General features: G+C 41.8%; 1 protein-coding gene across 10 annotated transcripts in view; it reads right to left on the bottom strand.

Moving 5' to 3' along the window:
• The window catches only part of CALCR (calcitonin receptor), a 587,401-nt gene that overhangs the window by 153,616 nt on the left and 415,251 nt on the right, over nt 1–18,534 (bottom strand). For all 10 annotated transcript variants that reach the window (XM_033931114.1, XM_033931117.1, XM_033931112.1 and 7 more), the window contains one exon: nt 2,696–2,787. In XM_033931114.1, coding sequence (XP_033787005.1) covers nt 2,696–2,787 — 92 coding nt within the window. The remainder of the gene's footprint in view (nt 1–2,695; nt 2,788–18,534) is intronic.

The following is an 18,534-nucleotide window of genomic DNA, read 5'->3' as shown; positions in this document are numbered from 1 at the left end:
TCTCCAGGATCATAGACAGTGCAGGGGGAGAGGACACTGCTGTGCTTATCCATGTGGGAACCAACAATGTGAGCGGACGGAGGTATGACAGGGAAGAGATGAATGGCCAGCTCCGCTCACTCGGAAGAAAACTGAAGTTCAGGGAAGTGAAGGTGGCTTTCTCCAAGATCCTCCCGGTACCAAGAGCGGATGGAAAGAGACAAGGAGAATTGCAAGCAATCAACGCCTTTATAGACCCAGTAGATAAAGATAACAATATGAGGGGGTAATGAAAAGTTCTCATCCCTACCAACTTATGTTTTAACAGTGTTTCAGATCATTGATTGAACCATGTTAGTGAAAAGTGTGGAAATTTCAACTGTGGAATTCTGAATTGTCATGAATTTCCTATTCCTGCAGAAGAAAACTCCAAAGGAAATCCATGAAAGTACGAGTGATGCAAACATTGAGTGACAAATGCCCATCATACTCCACAGTGAAGAAGTGGTGTGCAACTTTCAGCGTGGCGATTTTGAGACTGAAGATGCAGCAAGGTCTGGGAGGCTTCAAACGGTGTTAACTCCTGAAATTGTAGACCATATCCATGACCTGATTTTGGCAGTTCAGTGAATATCAGCTAAAACAATTGCTGGGACACTACAGATATCCATGGAATGTGTTGGGTGAATAATCCATGAGCAGCTGGGTATGCAGAAGTTGCCAGCCAAGTGGGTGCCCAAATGTTTGAATGCTGAAGACAAACAATGTTGAGTAGACACTTCCAAGTTGATTTTGCAGCATTTTCAGTGAGCTAGTACCAACTACAGTGGTCCCCCGGTCATTAGTGGTTCGCTGTTCATGGTCCCGGTCATTCATGGATTTTCTGACTGCAAATGACCGGGCATGAGAGGGCAGCCAGAGCGGCAGGAGAGAACAGCCGGAGCGCCGGCGAGTGAATGAAATCACTTGAAATATGCTCTGACCGCCTCTTCCTGCACTAGTCGGGCCTCACCAATCAGGAGCTGCGTGTCAAAGTAGCTCCTGATTAGTGATGTCCGACTTTAGTGCAGGAATAAGCGGTTGGAGCATACAGTGAGTGATTTCCTTCACTCGCTGATGCTCCGGCTGTCCTCTCCTGCCTCTCCTATCTCCCCCACTACAAACCGTATTCGCGGTTTTTCAGCATTCACGGGGGTTCCTGGAACGGAACCCCCCTGAACATCGGGGGAGTACTGTAGTTACTGTTGATGAAACATGGATACACCACTATGATCCTGAGCCAAAACAACAAACCATGTAATGGCGGCACTCAGGTTCTCCAAGGCTGAAATTCAATACCCAAAAGATGGCAGGAAAGGTCATGGCCACAGTGTTTTGGAATAAGGAAGGTGTTATAATGACTGACTATCTTCCAAGGGGGTCAAACAGTTAATGCAGAATACTACTGTAACTTGCTGTGCTGATTAAAGGAGGCATTGCAAGAAAAAAGGAGGGGGAAGCTGCGGAAAGGAGTTCTCATTTTGCAAGACAATGCACCTGTTCACAAGGCTGGCAAAACAATGGATGTTTTGATGCAGTTGGGATTTCAGTGCATAGACCATCCACCATACTCACTAGATCTTGCTCCATCTGACTACTTTCTGTTTCCAAACCTTAAAAAGAGTTTGAAAGGGCGATAATTTTTGAGTGATTCAGAGGTGATTGAAGCAATATTTCAGTGACCAGACATCAGAGTATTTTTTTAAAAGCTTACAGAAACTTCAGACATGATGTGCCAAGTGTGTTCAACTTAAGGGTGAATATGTGGAATAACTCATAAATTTCATGGCTCCATGTCATTCCCTTCTTGGTTGGGCTGAGAACTTTTCAGCACCCCTTCGTATTATGCAGATCAACCTGTAAAGATATCTTTGTATCAGGTTTCTGCAAAGTTCTGACTTCATTAGCTGCTTTGCAAGACATTGTATTGTAATAGTTAATCAAGGATCAAAACAAAATATTGCAAGTAGTGAATTATACATGGGTCTTTACTATTTGTGGATGACGCTATTTTGTTAATATTCTAAGAAAACAGACTATAAATACAATGGTAGTACGGTAGAACTTGCACATTTTGAGGTATTTTAAATATTTTTTGTGAATAAACCCCATTTGTGAAATTAATTCACAATTCAATACAACTTAGAATGGATAAATTTTACAAGATCAACTTACAAAAGTGAATTTCATTACTAAGGCGTGCTAGCTGTTTTAGCGTGCGCTAAATATCAGCGCATGCAAACGCTAACGCATCCATAGAATATAATGGACGCATTAGCATTTAGAGCGCACTAAAATGGCTAGGACCCCTATGTGATTACAATTAAAATGGCAACAGGGGAGTTTGTTTCACTAATTCTCCAAAAGTAATTTAAATAATACTGAACAAGTCAGAAGTATCCTAATGCTAGTGACAGAAAAAAAATAATTTAAACAGGGAACAAATATAATTAAAGTTTTAGGGCTCCTTTTACTAAGCTGCGTTAGCGTTTTTAGCGCACGCAGCATTTTTTAGCACACGCTAAACCCGCGCTACGCAGCTAGAACTAACGCCAGCTCATTGCTGGTGTTAAGGTCTAGCACGCGCGGCAATTTAGCACACGCTATTCCAAGCGTTAAAGCCCTAATGCGGCTTAGTAAAAGGAGCCCTTAGTGAACCAGCATAAGAAATACTTACTTGAAATAGAAGAAAATTCCCAGCGAAATCAACAGTGAGGCTATAGACAATGCATGGCCTACTATAGCCATATAATAAAGTATGAACGCCATCTAGAAAAACAAAAGACAAATTTGAAATATATAAGTAGCAAAATACAGTAGTAGCAAAGCATCTACAATCTCATATATTTCTAACTTTCAATTTAATCAAAACTTCCTGTCTCAGTTTCTTTCTAAGAGATACAGCAAATATTGCCATTTTGAAGGGGGGGAGGGAGTTTCCCCCAGGGGTGTTTTATTACCTATTGTGTTGATGTGGAGGGGCATTTTCGATATGATGTCTATATCTAATTTTGGCGAGTAGAGAAAATGAAAAAGCAAAGGCGTTAGGGGTCTGACACAATGTCTTCCAGCCAATATAAAGTTTAATCAAATCAAGACTCAACATAGAGCAGTGTTTTGGAGGACACCCACCTGCATCAGGAGTCACAGATTCTTATATTATGTAAACATTAAATGATCTCCAAAAAATAGGAAACCAATTTATAAATCTCTCACTGCTTCACAAAGAAGCATCTTGCAACAGCAAACACTAGTATAGGTATTTTACTTTTCACCTGGCATTTGCTGTTGCAGGATGCTTCTTTGTGAAGCACAGTGAGAGATTTATAATTTGGTTTTCCTGTTTTTATTGGAATCATTTAACCCCCCTCCCTCCCTTTTTACAAAACCGCGCAAGAGGTTTTTAGCGCTGGCCAGCGCACTGAATGCTCTGCGCTGCTCTGACACTCATAGCAACTCTAAGACCATCGGAGCAGCACAGAGCATTCAGCGTGCCAACCGGTGCTATGAACCTCTTCTACGGTTTTGTAAAAAGGGTGTGTGTGTGTTAATGTTTAAATGTAAAAGAATTTGTGACTCCTGATGAAGGGTGTCCACCAAAATACGGCTCTGTGTCTTGATTTGATTAAACTCTACATTGACGGTAAAGGTTTTCTAGCAGAAAAATTGATTTCAAGTTTACAATGGTATACAGTATAAAGACAGGCTGAGATTGGGGAATTAGGGGTTAGTTTTCAAAGCTGTGGTTAAATTGTTATTTTACCACCGTTTAGTTTGCTTCTGGAGTCACTAATCTGTGGTATCTCAGCACTGCAGATTAATGATGCCTGCTATACATGAATCATTAAACTTATAATCAAAGTTGTAACCGTGGCCCGACAAATGCACACAGGACAATCGCGCCCTGTCAAATGCACGCACCGACAAGTGCACGCAGGACAATGATACCACGGATACTATTTTTTATCTTTTTTGAGGGGTGGGGGAACCGCCCCCACTACACTTAAAATATTCACTTGGTATCTAGTGTTAGGGTAAGGTTTAGAGGAGGATTTAATCCTCCTCTAATCCTTACCCTAACACTAGCACAATTGACGGGCCGCCATTGTCCTGCGCGCATTTGACGGGGCGTGATTGACGGGACGCAATTGTCCTGTGCTCATTTGTCGGTGTACCGTAATTAACCATGCAAACTGCATCAACCAGCTCTTCAGGGGCAAGGAACCCTTAGCCTGTACCCTTCTTAAAGAGGTCAGATCGGTCCAAGGCCGAATGATGTTCCCCCTCTTGAAGACCCTCCCCATAGGTCCCCTTGACTTATATCTATCAAAGCCCTTACATTGTAACTTGACTACTGCTAGGACTCAATTATGCCTTTTCAAACCAAGCACCACTGGGGGCAGCAGTGTATGGGGTCATTCCCACCCTTAATCCTCTAGGTCACCAAGGATTGATAAAGGTAGGCCCAAGAGAAGCCTATGGGGGAGGAAGGTTTCTTTGGGTAGAGATGTCTTCAGTGGGAGATCTTTAGGAGTATGGGGGAGCACTGTTCAGCTTTGTGGAATTGGGCACCTAAAGAAATCTGATGGCAGCTTTACAGATTCGGATACAGACAAAGCAGAAATACTCAGTTTTCACCTGCGAAGCGCCGAGATCTGGTCCTCAGCTACAGACAAAGGGAAGTTCGAAGGACCCATTCTGGGACATGGAAATTACTGCGAGCGAAGTCTACCAAGAGCTATCAAAATTAAAAGTAAACAAAGCTATGAGCCCGGACAATCTACACCCTAGAGTACTTCGAGAATTGAGTGACGTCCTGGCAGAGCCGTTAGCCGGACTATTCAACCTTTCCCTTAGCAAGGGAAAAGTATCCCTGGACTGGAAAACTGCCAACGTTATCCCGCTCCACAAAACAGGATGCAGGTCAGAGGCTGAAAATTATAGACCGGTGAGTCTCGCATCAATAGTGAGTAAACGCATGGAAAGGTTGATTAAGAACAGATTGGACACGTTTATGGACGATGAAAGATTAAGGGATCCCCACTAGCATGGCTTTACAAATGGAAGGTCTTGTCAATCCAACCTGATAAGCTTCTTTGACTGGGTAACAAGAAAACTGGATGGGGTGAGTCCCTGGACATTGTGTATTTGGACTTTAGCAAGGCTTTTGATAGTGTTCCACACCAGAGGTTACTGAACAAGATGAAATCATTAGGACTAGGAGAAACACTGACAGCATGGGTACAAGACTGGTTAAGTGTCAGACTTCAAAGAGTAATGGTAAACGGTATTCCATCAAAAACGTCGAAAGTGACCAGTGGAGTGCCACAGGGCTCGGTCTTGGGCCCGAAGCTATTTAATATCTTTGTAAGGGATCTGACTAAGGGACTTCGAGGCAAAATTACATTGTTTGCCGATGACGCTAAACTATGCAACATTGTGGGCAGGGCAACAGAACCTGACAGCGCAACCAGGCCCAGCACTATGGAGCAGGACCTGCTTTTATTGGAACAATGGTCCAGTACTTGGCAATTAAACTTTAATGCCAAAAAATGCAAGGTAATGCATCTTGGGAGCGGAAATCCATGCAGAACATACACCTTGAACGGGAAAAACTTAACTAGAACTACTGCAGAAAGAGACCTGAGAGTTCTCATCCGGGATGATTTGAAAGCTGCCGATCAGGTGGAGAAAGCGTCAGCAAAGGCTAGACAAATGCTGGATTGCATCAGAAGAAGCTTTGTCAGCCGAAAGCCTGAAGTCATATTACTGTTATACAGAGCCATGGTGAGACCTCACCTGGAGTACTTTGTCCAGTTTTGGAGGCCACATTATCAAAAGGATGTGAAGAGAATGGAGTCAATCCAGAGAATGGCCACTAGGATGGTCTCAGGATTGAAAAACATCCCTTATGGAGAACGTCTGACCAGACTTCGCTTATATTCTCTCGAAGAGCGCAGAGAAAGGGGGGGACATGATAGAAACATTCAAATACATCATGGGTCGCATTACAGTGGAAGAAGAAATCTTCTTTCTAAAGGTCCCATGCCGACAAGAGGGCATCCGCTGAAACTTAAGGGGGGAAGATTTCATGGTGACACCAGGAAATACTTCTTCACCGAACGGGTTATTGATCGATGGAATGATCTTCCACGCCAGGTGGTCGAGGCCAGTAGCGTGCTCGACTTCAAGAGTCAATGGGACAAACAGATGGGGGCACCACAGAGCTATGCCCAAAAAGATGGTATACCCCAGGGAGGAGGGATCGTATTGATTAAGTGTGCAGACTTGCGGGAGGGAGGGTTCTGGAGTGGGCAGACTTGTTGGGCCACCGGCCCTTTTCTGCCGTCATACTCATACTCTATGATCCCTTTAAGCTGGTGCCTGGTAGCACTGGACTGTGTATTAGTGAGAATGCATCGATGAACATTTTGAAAGAAATAAACTTCTGATAACCAGCCAACATGGATTCTGCAAGGGGAGATCGTGCCTAACAAACTTATTGCACTTCTTCGAAGGAGTTAACAGACGGTTGGACAGAGGAGACCCCATAGACATCATATATCTAGATTTCCAAAAGGCCTTTGACAAGGTACCCCATGAACGCCTACTTCGGAAACTGAAGAACCATGGGGTGGAAGGAGACGTACATAGATGGATCAGGAATTGGTTGGTGGGTAGGAGTGAAGGGCCACTACTCAGACTGGAGGAGGGTCACAAGTGGGGTCCCGCAGGGTTTGGTGCTCGGACCGCTGCTATTTAATATATTCATAAATGATCTAGAAACAGGGACGAAGTGCAAGATAATAAAATTTGTGGACGACACCAAACTATTTAGTAGAGCTCGGACTAAAGAGAACTGCAAAGAATTACAAAGGGACTTGAACAAACTGGGGGAATGAGCAACGAGATGGCAGATGAAGTTCAACGTTGAGAAATGCAAAGTACTACATGTGGGAAGCAGAAACCTGAGGTACAGCTTTACGATGGGAGGGATGTTATTGAATGAGAGTACCCAAGAAAGGGACTTGGAGGTAATGGTGGACATGACAATGAAGCCGATGGCACAGTGCGCAGTGGCTGCTAAGAGAGCGAATAGAATGCTTGGTATAATCAAGAAGGGTATTACAATCCGAACAAAATAAGTTATCCTGCCGTTGTATCGGGCAATGGTGCGTCCGCATCTGGAGTACTGCGTCCAGTATTGGTCGTCGTACCTTAAGAAGGATATGGCGTTACTCGAGAGGGTTCAGAGGAGAGCGACACATTTGATAAACCTTTCATATGCTGAGAGATTGGAGAAACTGGGTCTCTTTTCCCTGGAGAAGAGGAGACTTAGAGGGGATATGATAGAGACTTACAAGATCATGAAGGGCATAGAGAGAGTAGAGAGGGACAGATTCTTCAAACTTTCAGAAAATAAAAGAACAAGAAGGCATTCAGAAAAGTTGAAAGGGGACAGATTCAAAACGAATGCTAGGAAGTTTTTCTTCACTCAACATGTGGTGGACTCCTGGAATGCGCTTCCAGAGGGCGTAATAGGGCAGAGTACGGTACTGGGGTTCAAGAAAGGATTGGACAATTTCCTGTTGGAAAAGTGGAAAGAGGGGTATAGATAGAGGATTACTGCACAGGTCTTGAACCTGTTGGGCTGCCGTGTGAGCGGACTGCTGGGCACGATGGACCTCAGGTCTGACCCAGCAGAGGCATTGCTTATGTTCTTATGTTCAGTCAGGAAAAATAAAGCCTACTTTGAGCTGGTGATACTTTTCTATAAATAATATAGTTTGCAAAGTTCAACACAAGCTGTGTTATTTGATTTGCATAATAATGAAGTACTTTGCATGTATTTGTATGCTTTGCATCTCATTATTATGCAGCCCAGAGTGATTCACACTGTGTGATACAGTAAAATTTTATGGGTCCCTAAAGACTAAGGACATTTTATCCCTGTATTTAAGTATTTATATATATGCTCAGATTTTATTTGAATCCACATTAATAAAAGTTGTTGATTCCAAGATTGATGTGAACAGTCCCATTCCCCACTTGGTCTCTTTTTTTCATTACATTTTTGTATTTTTTTCATTCCTGTATTCATGTAATGTACATGTATTTTTCCAGACCAACTTCATCACCCCTGAGGCAGGCCTCTGATTGGAGGCCGAAACAAGGACTGTGTCCATTCCCTAAACTTTATCTCTTTATTTAAGTATTTATATATGTGCTCAGTTGTTATTTGAATCTACATTAATAAAAGTTGTTGTTTCAAAGGTTTATGTGCACAGTCCCACTCTCCACATGGTTTCTTTTTCTGATACAGTAAAATAACAGTGTTGAGGAAGGGGATGGATTAAGTGGGAGATCTGAAGATCCAAAATATAGGAAGTTTACAAGGATTCTTTCAGACCTAAAAAGGATGATGAGGCAATTGAAAAGGTTGTGATGTACAATAACTTCAGAATTGTGGTTCAGAGTTCTAGATTGCTTTGCTCTACACATAAACATCTAATAGATGTGCCCTCATTTCTGCAAATTAGACTTGAAACATTTTGCCCTTCTATATTCTTGGTAATCAGTCCCTCACTTTGAAATATGTCACTGATTGACAGATATGACCAGTATTTTTTTTTTTTAATCACTGACCTTTTGAGGACATGTCCGTGGGTCCGGACAGCTTTTTAAAACCGGCACTTTAGGTTTTGAAAAGCCTCCTCTAAATCGCATTGGGCAGGAGGAAATGCATGCACAGATTTCCTCCTGCCCAATGAGAGCAGGCAGCGGGAGGCGTGGCTGGGTTAGGGCTAGGGGGAGGGACTGGGGTATAATGGATGGGGATGGGTAGAATTGGGCAGGCCTGGGGGCAGGTCTAGTGGTCTGGATTTTACTATGGTAAAATCTTGCAACCTTATCCATGGATGGAAATGTCCCAGCACTGGCACTGAATGTCCAGGGCTAAGCTTTTAAATGCTGGCCACTATGACCTCTAGTGGCAAGAGGTCACAGCAGCCATTTTATATTACATTAAAATAAATACGAATGCTAGGAAGTTCTTCACTCAGAGGGTGGTAGACACCTGGAATGTGCTTCCAGGAGAGGTGATAGGACAGAGGACAATACTGAGTTTCAAAAAGGGATTGGATGACTTCCTGAAGGAGAAAGGGATTGCAGGGTATAGATAGAGGGTTACTATACAGTGTACTACAGGATTAGGGCATAAACATTTTAGGCGGTAGAGAACTTACAGGTCATGGACTTGGGGGGCCACCGCGGGAGCGGACTGCTGGGCATGATGGACCCCTGGTCTGACCCGGCAGAGGCAATGTTTATGTTCTTATGTTCTAGTAAATAACCAGGTGCCTGACCATGTACGGCTTTATAACAAAGCATCCCAAATTTAAACCTAACACTGGCCTCAAAAGGCAACCAATGGAGTTGTCTGTAGTATGGAGTAACATGATCTGATTTCTTCAAATCAAAAATTAGACACACAGAAGCATGTGGGCCAGAAGCAAGTAGGCCAGAAGCAAGTGGGGTTCACTCCTGCCTCGGTCGCCTCCAGTAAACTGCTAGGGACTTTAGGTAGGTTCAGAGAGGCCTATTGTGAGCAGGGGGAGTGCATATGGACCTTGGGGGGAACTAAGAGGAGGAATCTTGCATCATCAGAGAGTGAGAGAGAGGGAGGGAGGATCAGAGGGTAGGCTTCACCTTGATCTGGATAGATGGGAGGTAGAAGGTTTGCATTATTTCAGGCCCAGAAGTTAACCAGGAACCGACAATATACAGATTGATGCTTGATTAACTCTCTGCATAAAGTTAAAGCAGTTTTTTTTTCTGTCCTAACTTTATGTGGTTGCTCAGCTGGTTAGCAGATTGAACATCATCATTATCTGACTATGCTTCTGCTCTGCCTTGCCTCTGCTCCTGCAATGCCCACAAACTAATCAGTTTCTGCAGGGGTGGTTAGAGGGGGATATTCAGCAATACTACCCAGTTAAGTGCTACTGAATATTGTTGGCTTGCTCTGGCTGTGCAATTTAAATGGCCAGAAGCCCCTCCTAGTCATTTAAATCGCTTTGACTATCTATCCGTGAACTTTTATGTATATGGGTTTTTAAAAAAAAACTTGTAACACTGCTTTGCCCAAAAGAAGTTTGCAATAAAATAAATATAACAAAATGTAGCTAACAAATACAACAAATATCATCAGTAATTTGGTTCTCTTTAGAAAACAATTAAAGGCTTATTGATTTGAAAGGCTTTCTGTCAACTCATGACTATACAATTTCATACTATTTGACAGAAAGCCTTTTAAATCAATAAGCCTTTAACCGTATGCAGTTTCAACCTAGTTAATCACTGTGATGATCTTCTCCTGAGTTGTATAATGCCCGCTGACTTAGGGGCCCTTTTACTAAGCTGTGGTAAGCACTAATGCATGCTTAACGCAGGTTACCACTAGTGTGGGATGCGATCTGGCATCCTGCGGTAGTTTTTGCATGTGTGCACACTACCCATGAGCTAAAAAGTAAAATTTTGTGTTTGGGGACAGAGAGTGGGCATGGCAATGCTAATTGCTTACTACTTGCTAATTGATTAGTACAGATTAGTACGTGAGCCCTTAGGGCCTGATTCTATAAATGGTGCCTAACCATGCCTAAATTGTAGGCACTGGTCTGCATAGTTGTCAATCAACCGCTAGGCATCCTTTATAGAATCACACTTAGGAGCACCTAGCTGTCCTTAGGCATTGCTAGGCATCGTTGAGGTAGGCACTGGTATAATAGGTCAAGTTTTACCTGGTCTAAATTTCATGCCTAGTGACACCTAAGTGTACCACACCTATTCTCCAGTATAAAGCACAACTAATAGGCACAGGAAGCCTCAGTTTAGACTTTTATTTCCTCCCTCCTACTCTAACTCCTTCCCACCCCTGGCCGGATCTCTAATTTATAGGCCCTTGAACCAATCAGAAGGCTGCAAAAATAATTAGGACATTTCTATTAGCAAGCAACTAGCTCTTAGAAATACATTATACTAGATCCTTATAGGTGAACCTACAAATACCATTATCTTAGCAATCTTAGCCTTATTTTACATATTCCTATTTCCTTAGCAACTTCACAAAGAAATCACAAATATTCAGATTCTGGCAGCAGTCCAGTGTGAGATGGGAACCATCCAGTCTTTTCCACTGAGTGTCATATGTTTGATTATCTCCTAGTTGCCGAGAGGTCATATGTGTGTACTCAGTGCAAAGAGCTCCTTGCACTTAGGAATGGGTCCGATCTCTTGAGGCTAGAGTAGCAAAGTTGGAATTGCTGAGAGAAACAGAAAATTACATAGAGGAAACCTACAAGAACGTTGTAGAGAAGTCACACCTCTAGTCTGACAGCCTATGTGTCACCTTGGAGGAGGGAGGGAAAGCATCACCCTGGTAAAGCAGGAAGTAATCCTGTACCGGGACCAGTCTACCAGGAGATACAATATCCTCTCACTCTGAGGATGTGTCTCCAGGGACTTCTGCACAGGAGGAAAAAGTCAAGATTGTCATCGTAGTGAGAGATTCAATTATTAGGCATGTAGATAGCTGAGTGACTGATGGATGTGAGGAGCGCTTGGTCACTTGCCTACCTAGTATGAAGGTGACAGACCTCATGCATCACCTAAATAAGATTTTAGACAGTGATGGGGAGGAGCCTACAGTCTTGATACATATAGGTAACAATGACATAGTAAAGTGTGGTAGGGAGGTTCTGGAAGCCAAATTTAGGCTTGTAGATAGAAGGCTAAAATCCAGAACATCAGGGTAATATTTTCAGAAGTGCTTCCCATTCCAAGAGACAGGAAGAGCTCCAAAAACTCAATGTGTGGATGAATAAATGGTACAGGGAAAGGATTTTAGATTGTTAGGAAATGGGCAACATTTTGGGGAAAGGAAAGTCTATTCCTCAAAGATGGGCTCCACATTAACAAGGGTAGAACCGAGCTGCTGGCATTAACATTAAAAAAAGAGATAGAGTAGCATTTAAACTAGAAACTGGGGAAACAGTCATTCACAACAGCATGATTAAGAACAAGGCATCTTTAAAAGGTATCACCAAAACAAGGATGATAGGGCATCCTGATAGTATGGTTGAAGTAGAGACCGTGTTAGACCAGCTATCCTTAAATACAGAGCAGACAGATTTTAAAGACTGCAAATTATCCATGTCTACTGTTAAGCAAGTTGTAAATGGATATAATAGGCATCTCTGAGACCTGGTGGAAGGAAGATAACCAATGGGACACTGTAATACTGGGGTACAAATTATATTACAGTGATAGGCCGGATCAAATTGGTAAGGGTGTAGCATTATATATTAAGAAGGGCCTTGAATCAAATAGACTATAAAATCTAAGGACCCAAAACATACCTTGGAATAACTATAGGTAGAAATTCCATGTGTAAAGAGTAAAGGATAGTGATAGGAGTGTACTAACATCGTCCTGGCCAACAAGAACAGACAGATGCTGAGATGTTATCAGAAATTAGGGTCCAAACTAAAAAAAAAATATTTACTTGTCACATAACTATCTAAAATAAACAGTGAAAAGTGCTCAGAACCCTCACCTCCTGCATAAGAACAGCAAGAGTATCATCAAGCAACCATCTCTGCACTTTCAATGTTATTGTCCAGACTCTCCTGACAAACTACCATTAATATACGTATATATAAATTAACCAAAACTGGATGAAAGGTCACTTATCTACTGAACAAAGTATACTGATCTGGCACTACAGAATACATCTGGACCCTGACAGCTCCTATTTTATCAGATAAATGACCTTTCATCCAGTTTTGGTTCATTTATTTATATTAATGGTAGTTTGTCAGGAGGGTTTGGACAGGAACATTGAAAATGCAGCAATGGTTCCTTGATGATACTCTTGCGGCTCTTATGCAGGAGGTGAGGGTTCTGAGCACTTTTCACTATTTATTTTAGATCTTTGTGATGAGTAAATATTTTGTTTGCATTTAGATCCTGTATTTTTATTTGGAATATAGTGTTTATACGGGATTTTCATATTTATACTCCTGTGATTTTTATTGATCAGAAATCGATTAGAAATTAGGGAACACAATATAAATGAGTGATTTCAATTACTTCCATAAATACTTCAGAGGAAATTGGATATCAGATCATTCAAGAACACAACCAACCATATATCCAATAAACAGAGCTATCACATGTACACCCACAACATAGTGGAGAAAGCCTCAGTATCCAAAGCTCGTAAACCGTTAGACTACTACATGGTACAAAAATGGATACACTCAATTCTATCAAAGGCAAAAAAAAAAACCCCTCTACATTATCACAATCGCACTCAAATCACAATCATAAATGTGCATAAAAATCCAATATGGGTAAGTTCTTGAACATCAAAAACAAAACATTTTTTAAGCAAAAGCAAATCTGCGAATGCTGGAGAAACTATTCAACCTTCACATTTCATGCATTTCATGTCAATGTTCTACCGTATGCAGGCCACAGTATGGAGTGGTTAACAAGTAAGGTCAAGGAAGCTATTAGAGCATAAAGAAAATCCTTTAGAACATGATTCAGGGATGGGAATAACTAGTGAGATAATTAAATTTGCTGATGACACAAAGTTGTCCAATCACAAGAAGATTGTGAAAAATTGCAATAGGACTGGGAGATTGGGCAACAGAATTGCAGATGTTGTTTAATGTGAGCAAATGTAAAATGATGCATATGGAAAAGAGAAACCCAAACTATTAGGAATTACCACCCAGGAAAAGGATCAAGGCGTCATCATTGAGAAAAATATTGAAAAATCCAGTAGCATTGACGTACGATATCATCCTATTTGGTACGTTAATGAGAGCTAAAAGTCAAATATCTGCTAAGAATAACAAACTTCTCTTTGTAATGACAGGGGTTGCCATACAACTTATTTTGAAGAATTGGAAGAACTGGGATAGGTTAAATTACACTTTCTGGTGGGAATCCCTTTGTTATACTTTTAAAATGGAGCGACTGATGGCTATACAGCAGGAAAGGTACAGGAAATTTATGGATGTTTGGGAGCCATTGATTAAATTTTGTAAGGAATTATAACTGACTTTATTTTACTGACCTTTAAACGTACACATTGTGACAAACTGACTTCTTTCCCAATGTTTGCCACAGGGAAATGTAGGAAAGTATACAAACCCCGGTGCAGAAGGGCTGACCAGGTCAGTGCCCAAGACAATAAGTTAGCTGACTACCCTGTGAGTAAGGATGAGGAAATGGAAATAGAACAGGAAAGCTTAGACTTACCTGAAGAAGTCCCAAAGCCAGGCAGGAAGAATCTGCCTTGCAATTGTCCAGTGCCTGTAAGGCAGAAAGCTCACAAGCAGTTTCCCTTCAGAGAAACGGCACAGGCTGAAGAAGGAATTCCCTTCCCCCATCCAAAGCTAAGGGGGAATGGTTCTTTCCCTCAGCTTAAAGCCAGACTTGTCAGAGAGCAAGGGGGAGGTGGAGCAGAACGAGGCTTGGCAGAAAGAGCAGGACGAGAGCAGAGGCAGGAAGTGCAGGATGGGGCTGAGCTGGCCTCAGACCCTGCAGGGCAGTTCATCAGCATGGACTGGGAGATGACTGAGGAGCAGACTGGTAATTTGGCCACAGAATTCCTTCCCCCAGAGCCAATGTTGGTGGAAGAGAGTAGTGCTGTGGAGGAAAGCTGGCCAGAGGAAATGGAGAGCTGAACACACTGGGAAAAGGTCTGTGAAAAGGGTTTTCTTTCTGGCTGTGTTTTTCTGTTTTCTCATTGAGCTAATGTCTGTGGGAGTTATCATGGAACGTAATCCTGTACTGCAGTTTTCACATGCTACTTTGTTGGACTTTGTGAAAGACACAGTAATCTCCTCTTCAGGAAATGTGCCCAGCCGAACCAAATGCTAGGCTGCAATTCTAGCCAAGTTAAACCCAGAGATTCCTGGTTTCAGGACTCAGTGCAAGAGCCCAGCTGTGAATTGATTGCCATAGCAACTAGGTAATTGAATTAGCCTGCATGCCTCTTAGGAAAAGGAGATTAAGCCTCTCAGTGTAAGGCCTGCTCCCTTTCTGTGTGGAAAGTCCAGCCCAGCTGGAGAGAGTGAGTGCACTATAGGAAAAGCACAGAATGTCTCTTAGGCATGAATATGAATGTCTCCTCTGTAGCTCTACAGTGAAAAGTTATTTTTGCCAACTGTTTCACCTCTGAGCCTTATGAAGAACTAAATGACTGTATATGATTGGCCAAGCAAGCTCAGAGCTGATTCCTGAGTGATAGTGAGTGAAATGAACTTTTTCTTTTTGGTTTTGTATTATGTTCCTGCTACCAGGGAAACCTGGAGTGGCACAGTGATTCTACGGCCGGTAGCCAAATAAAAGCTTATGTTTTTGCACCAAGGCCATTCTGGCAAGTGTGTTTTCTTCAAAGCCCTTGGGAGTAAGCTTAGTTAGGCATTTGCCTAGAGGCGGCCAACTTGAAAGGACACCCTAATTCTAAAGGGACCACTTAGGTAGCCAACATCATGTCACTACCCGATGGCTCAGGGTGTCCACAGAGAGCACAGGTGTGACAACATCCAGGGTGAGGGGGAGGGGTTGGTACTGGAATTGTTTTGGGGAATTTTTAGATAGTTTCTTGTGGGTATTTATTTTCTTGATTAATAGGTGGGAGGATGGGGGAAAATGCTTATTACTATATGTAAGTTTATTGTGCTTTTCTTGTAATATTATATGTACATGAATTATTTGTATACACAATTGTAGTTGGAAAATTTAATAAAGATTATTTAAAAAAGAGAAAAATTGGGATAACATAAATTATAAATTATGCCAAATTTATAAGTTTGAATGTATGAATTAATTCCAATTGGGACACTATAATAAATTCAAGGAGATTTTGGGTCCATTAATAAAATTTTGTAAGAATTGATAATTAGTATTTCCCTTTGATTTCTGAAGGATTGTTATACACATCCAGGAAGGGTGGGTGGGAGGGTGCGGGAGGAGGTATTATGAGTGCTGTCTATTGTACTAATTGTTTGTTAACCTGTTGCACTTTATGTTGGCTTTTAAAAATGAATAAAGATTTATTAAAGAAAAAAAAAGAAAGAAAATACTCTCAGTTCAGTGTATGGAAGCAGTTAGGAAAGCAAACTGGCTGTTAGGAAAGATCAGGAAAAGAATGGTGTGACTGCACCTCAAATACTTTGTACAAGTCTGGTCACCGCATCTTAAAAAAAGATATTGTAGAATTCAAAAAGGTACAGAGAAGGGTAACAAAACTGATAAAAAGGATGGAACAACTTCCTTATAAGGAAAGGCTAAAGCGACTAGGGCTCTTCAGCTTGGAGAAGAGACGGCTCAGGGGAGATATGATAGAGGTCTATAAAATACTGAATGGAGTGGAATGGGTAGATGTGAATCGCTTGTTTTCTCTAGTACTAGGAAACATGCAATGAAGCTGCTAAGTGGTAGATTTAAAACAAACGGGAGAAAATATTTCTTCACACAACATGTAATAAAACTCTAGAATGTGGTGAAATCAGTTCGCTTAGCAGGGTCTTTAAAAAGGATGAACTTGGGAAAATTCATCGTTTATTCCTAGGATAAGCAGCATAAAATCTGTTTTAGTCCTTGGGATCTTGCCAGGTACTTGTGACCTGGATTGGCCACTGTTGGAAACAGGATACTGGGCCTGATGGACCTTTGGTCTGTGCCAGTATGGCAAGTCTTATGTTCTTATGTAGGTGCCCATCTTTCCATGCCCCTTGTATGTGCAAATCCTAGAATACTAGCACTTACATGTATATGTGTGCACATACCCCTGGCTTCTTTTTCTTTTTTTTTTTTTTAATAATTTTTATTAGCAAATGCAACACAGAGTGTACAGAATCCAACAGTACAAGGGCACAAGGCCCAAACCCAGGTACAAAACTGAGCAGTAAATCAAACCAGCAAGACACAGAAAAGAAAGAAACAGATGGACGGTTCCGACCTAAGGGGTGTATGCTTGTGTGTGTGTGTTGGTGTGTCTGGGGAGTGTCTGTTGAGTTTTGTATGGTGTGTTTGTAGTCTGTGCATGTGCAGTACTCCTGGCTTCTATAAAGTGGCATGCCCACCTTTCCCACTAGCATGCAAACTATAGAATAATGACAGTTGGGTGCCTACATTAATTGTTAAATTAGGCGCCAATTTGCTGAAGTATCAATAATAGCACTTAAAAAGTGGTAATTGGTGCTAATTGTCACTAATTTGTAGTTACGCGCATACCTGCACTTAGACACTATTCTGTAAACCTTGCACCTAAATGCAATAGTGTGTAATTGTAAAGGGAGCATAAAAGGAGCACAGGTGAATCAGAAACGTGTCTTGAATTTGCGCTCATGGAGCAGTATTTTCGATAGGATGCCTAAGTCCAACTTTGGACGTTTCTACAAGAACATCCAAAAACCTCAAGATGTCTTTTTTTTTTTTGGGGGGGGGGGGCGGATGACTTGTCTAGACATTCTAGCCCTTAGGATGTCTATCTTTTTTGTCAATTTTCAAAAATTAGGGGGCACTGCTGTGAACACTTTTCACTGCTGTGAACACATTTCACCATAATCCTCCAAAACTCCCCCATAACCTACTATACCCACCTGTCTACCACCCCTATAGCCCTTATAGCTGCAGGTATCACCTATATGTCAGTACAGTAGGTTTTGGGTAGATTTTGGTGTTCTCACACTTTCCACCATAAATGTATTGGATAGGGTGGGATATGGCCTTGGATCCCCCTCTCTATGGTTCACTATACCAGGAACATTGAAGCGTTACGCTCGAGCTTTAGCTCATTCCCCTGACGAAGCCTATTGTGGCAAAACAGGGGCCCTGTCGGGATACTATTGAATAACTGAAGGGTTCCGTTGGAGAAATTATATTTTCGATGGAATAACTGCCAGACCCTCTGTTACCTTTAGCCTCTGCTTACATACTATACCGAGAAGACCCTTTGCAAAAGATACGTCTTTCTATTTTTTCTTTGTTTTGAGTTTTGTATGAAAAATAGTTGATGAATATTAGACTTTTACTCAATAAGTGTGAAGTTTTTCAGAATGAGGATGTGTTGACACCTTCAGATTTTTATCTGAAGATGTTATGTCTGGAGGATTTTTTGAATTATTGATCCAACGTGACACTGAGGTCTTTTCTCCACTGGAAATTGAGAATTGCTAGTGAATTCTTTGAGGAATAGTGTGTCCCTGAATACAGTGTTATTTAAATTATTGTAAGGAGTATTCTACTTGATTGTTACCAATTATTTTGTCACTATACCACCCACCAGGCTGCTCTAGACACCTTCTTGCTGCTGTATTAGGATGTCCCATAATATCTGCAGCTGGTATGTTCTGTTTCTTTCACATCTTTAGGGGTTGGGAAGGGGTCAGTGACCACTGGGGGAGTGTGTGTGTGCCTTTATGCATCCATTTG

The sequence above is a fragment of the Geotrypetes seraphini genome, chromosome 2, assembly GCF_902459505.1.
Source record: "Geotrypetes seraphini chromosome 2, aGeoSer1.1, whole genome shotgun sequence".
NCBI lineage: Eukaryota > Metazoa > Chordata > Amphibia > Gymnophiona > Dermophiidae > Geotrypetes > Geotrypetes seraphini.
The sequence above is the reverse complement of the archived record's forward strand: the minus strand, read 5'-3'. Positions and strand labels throughout refer to the sequence as shown.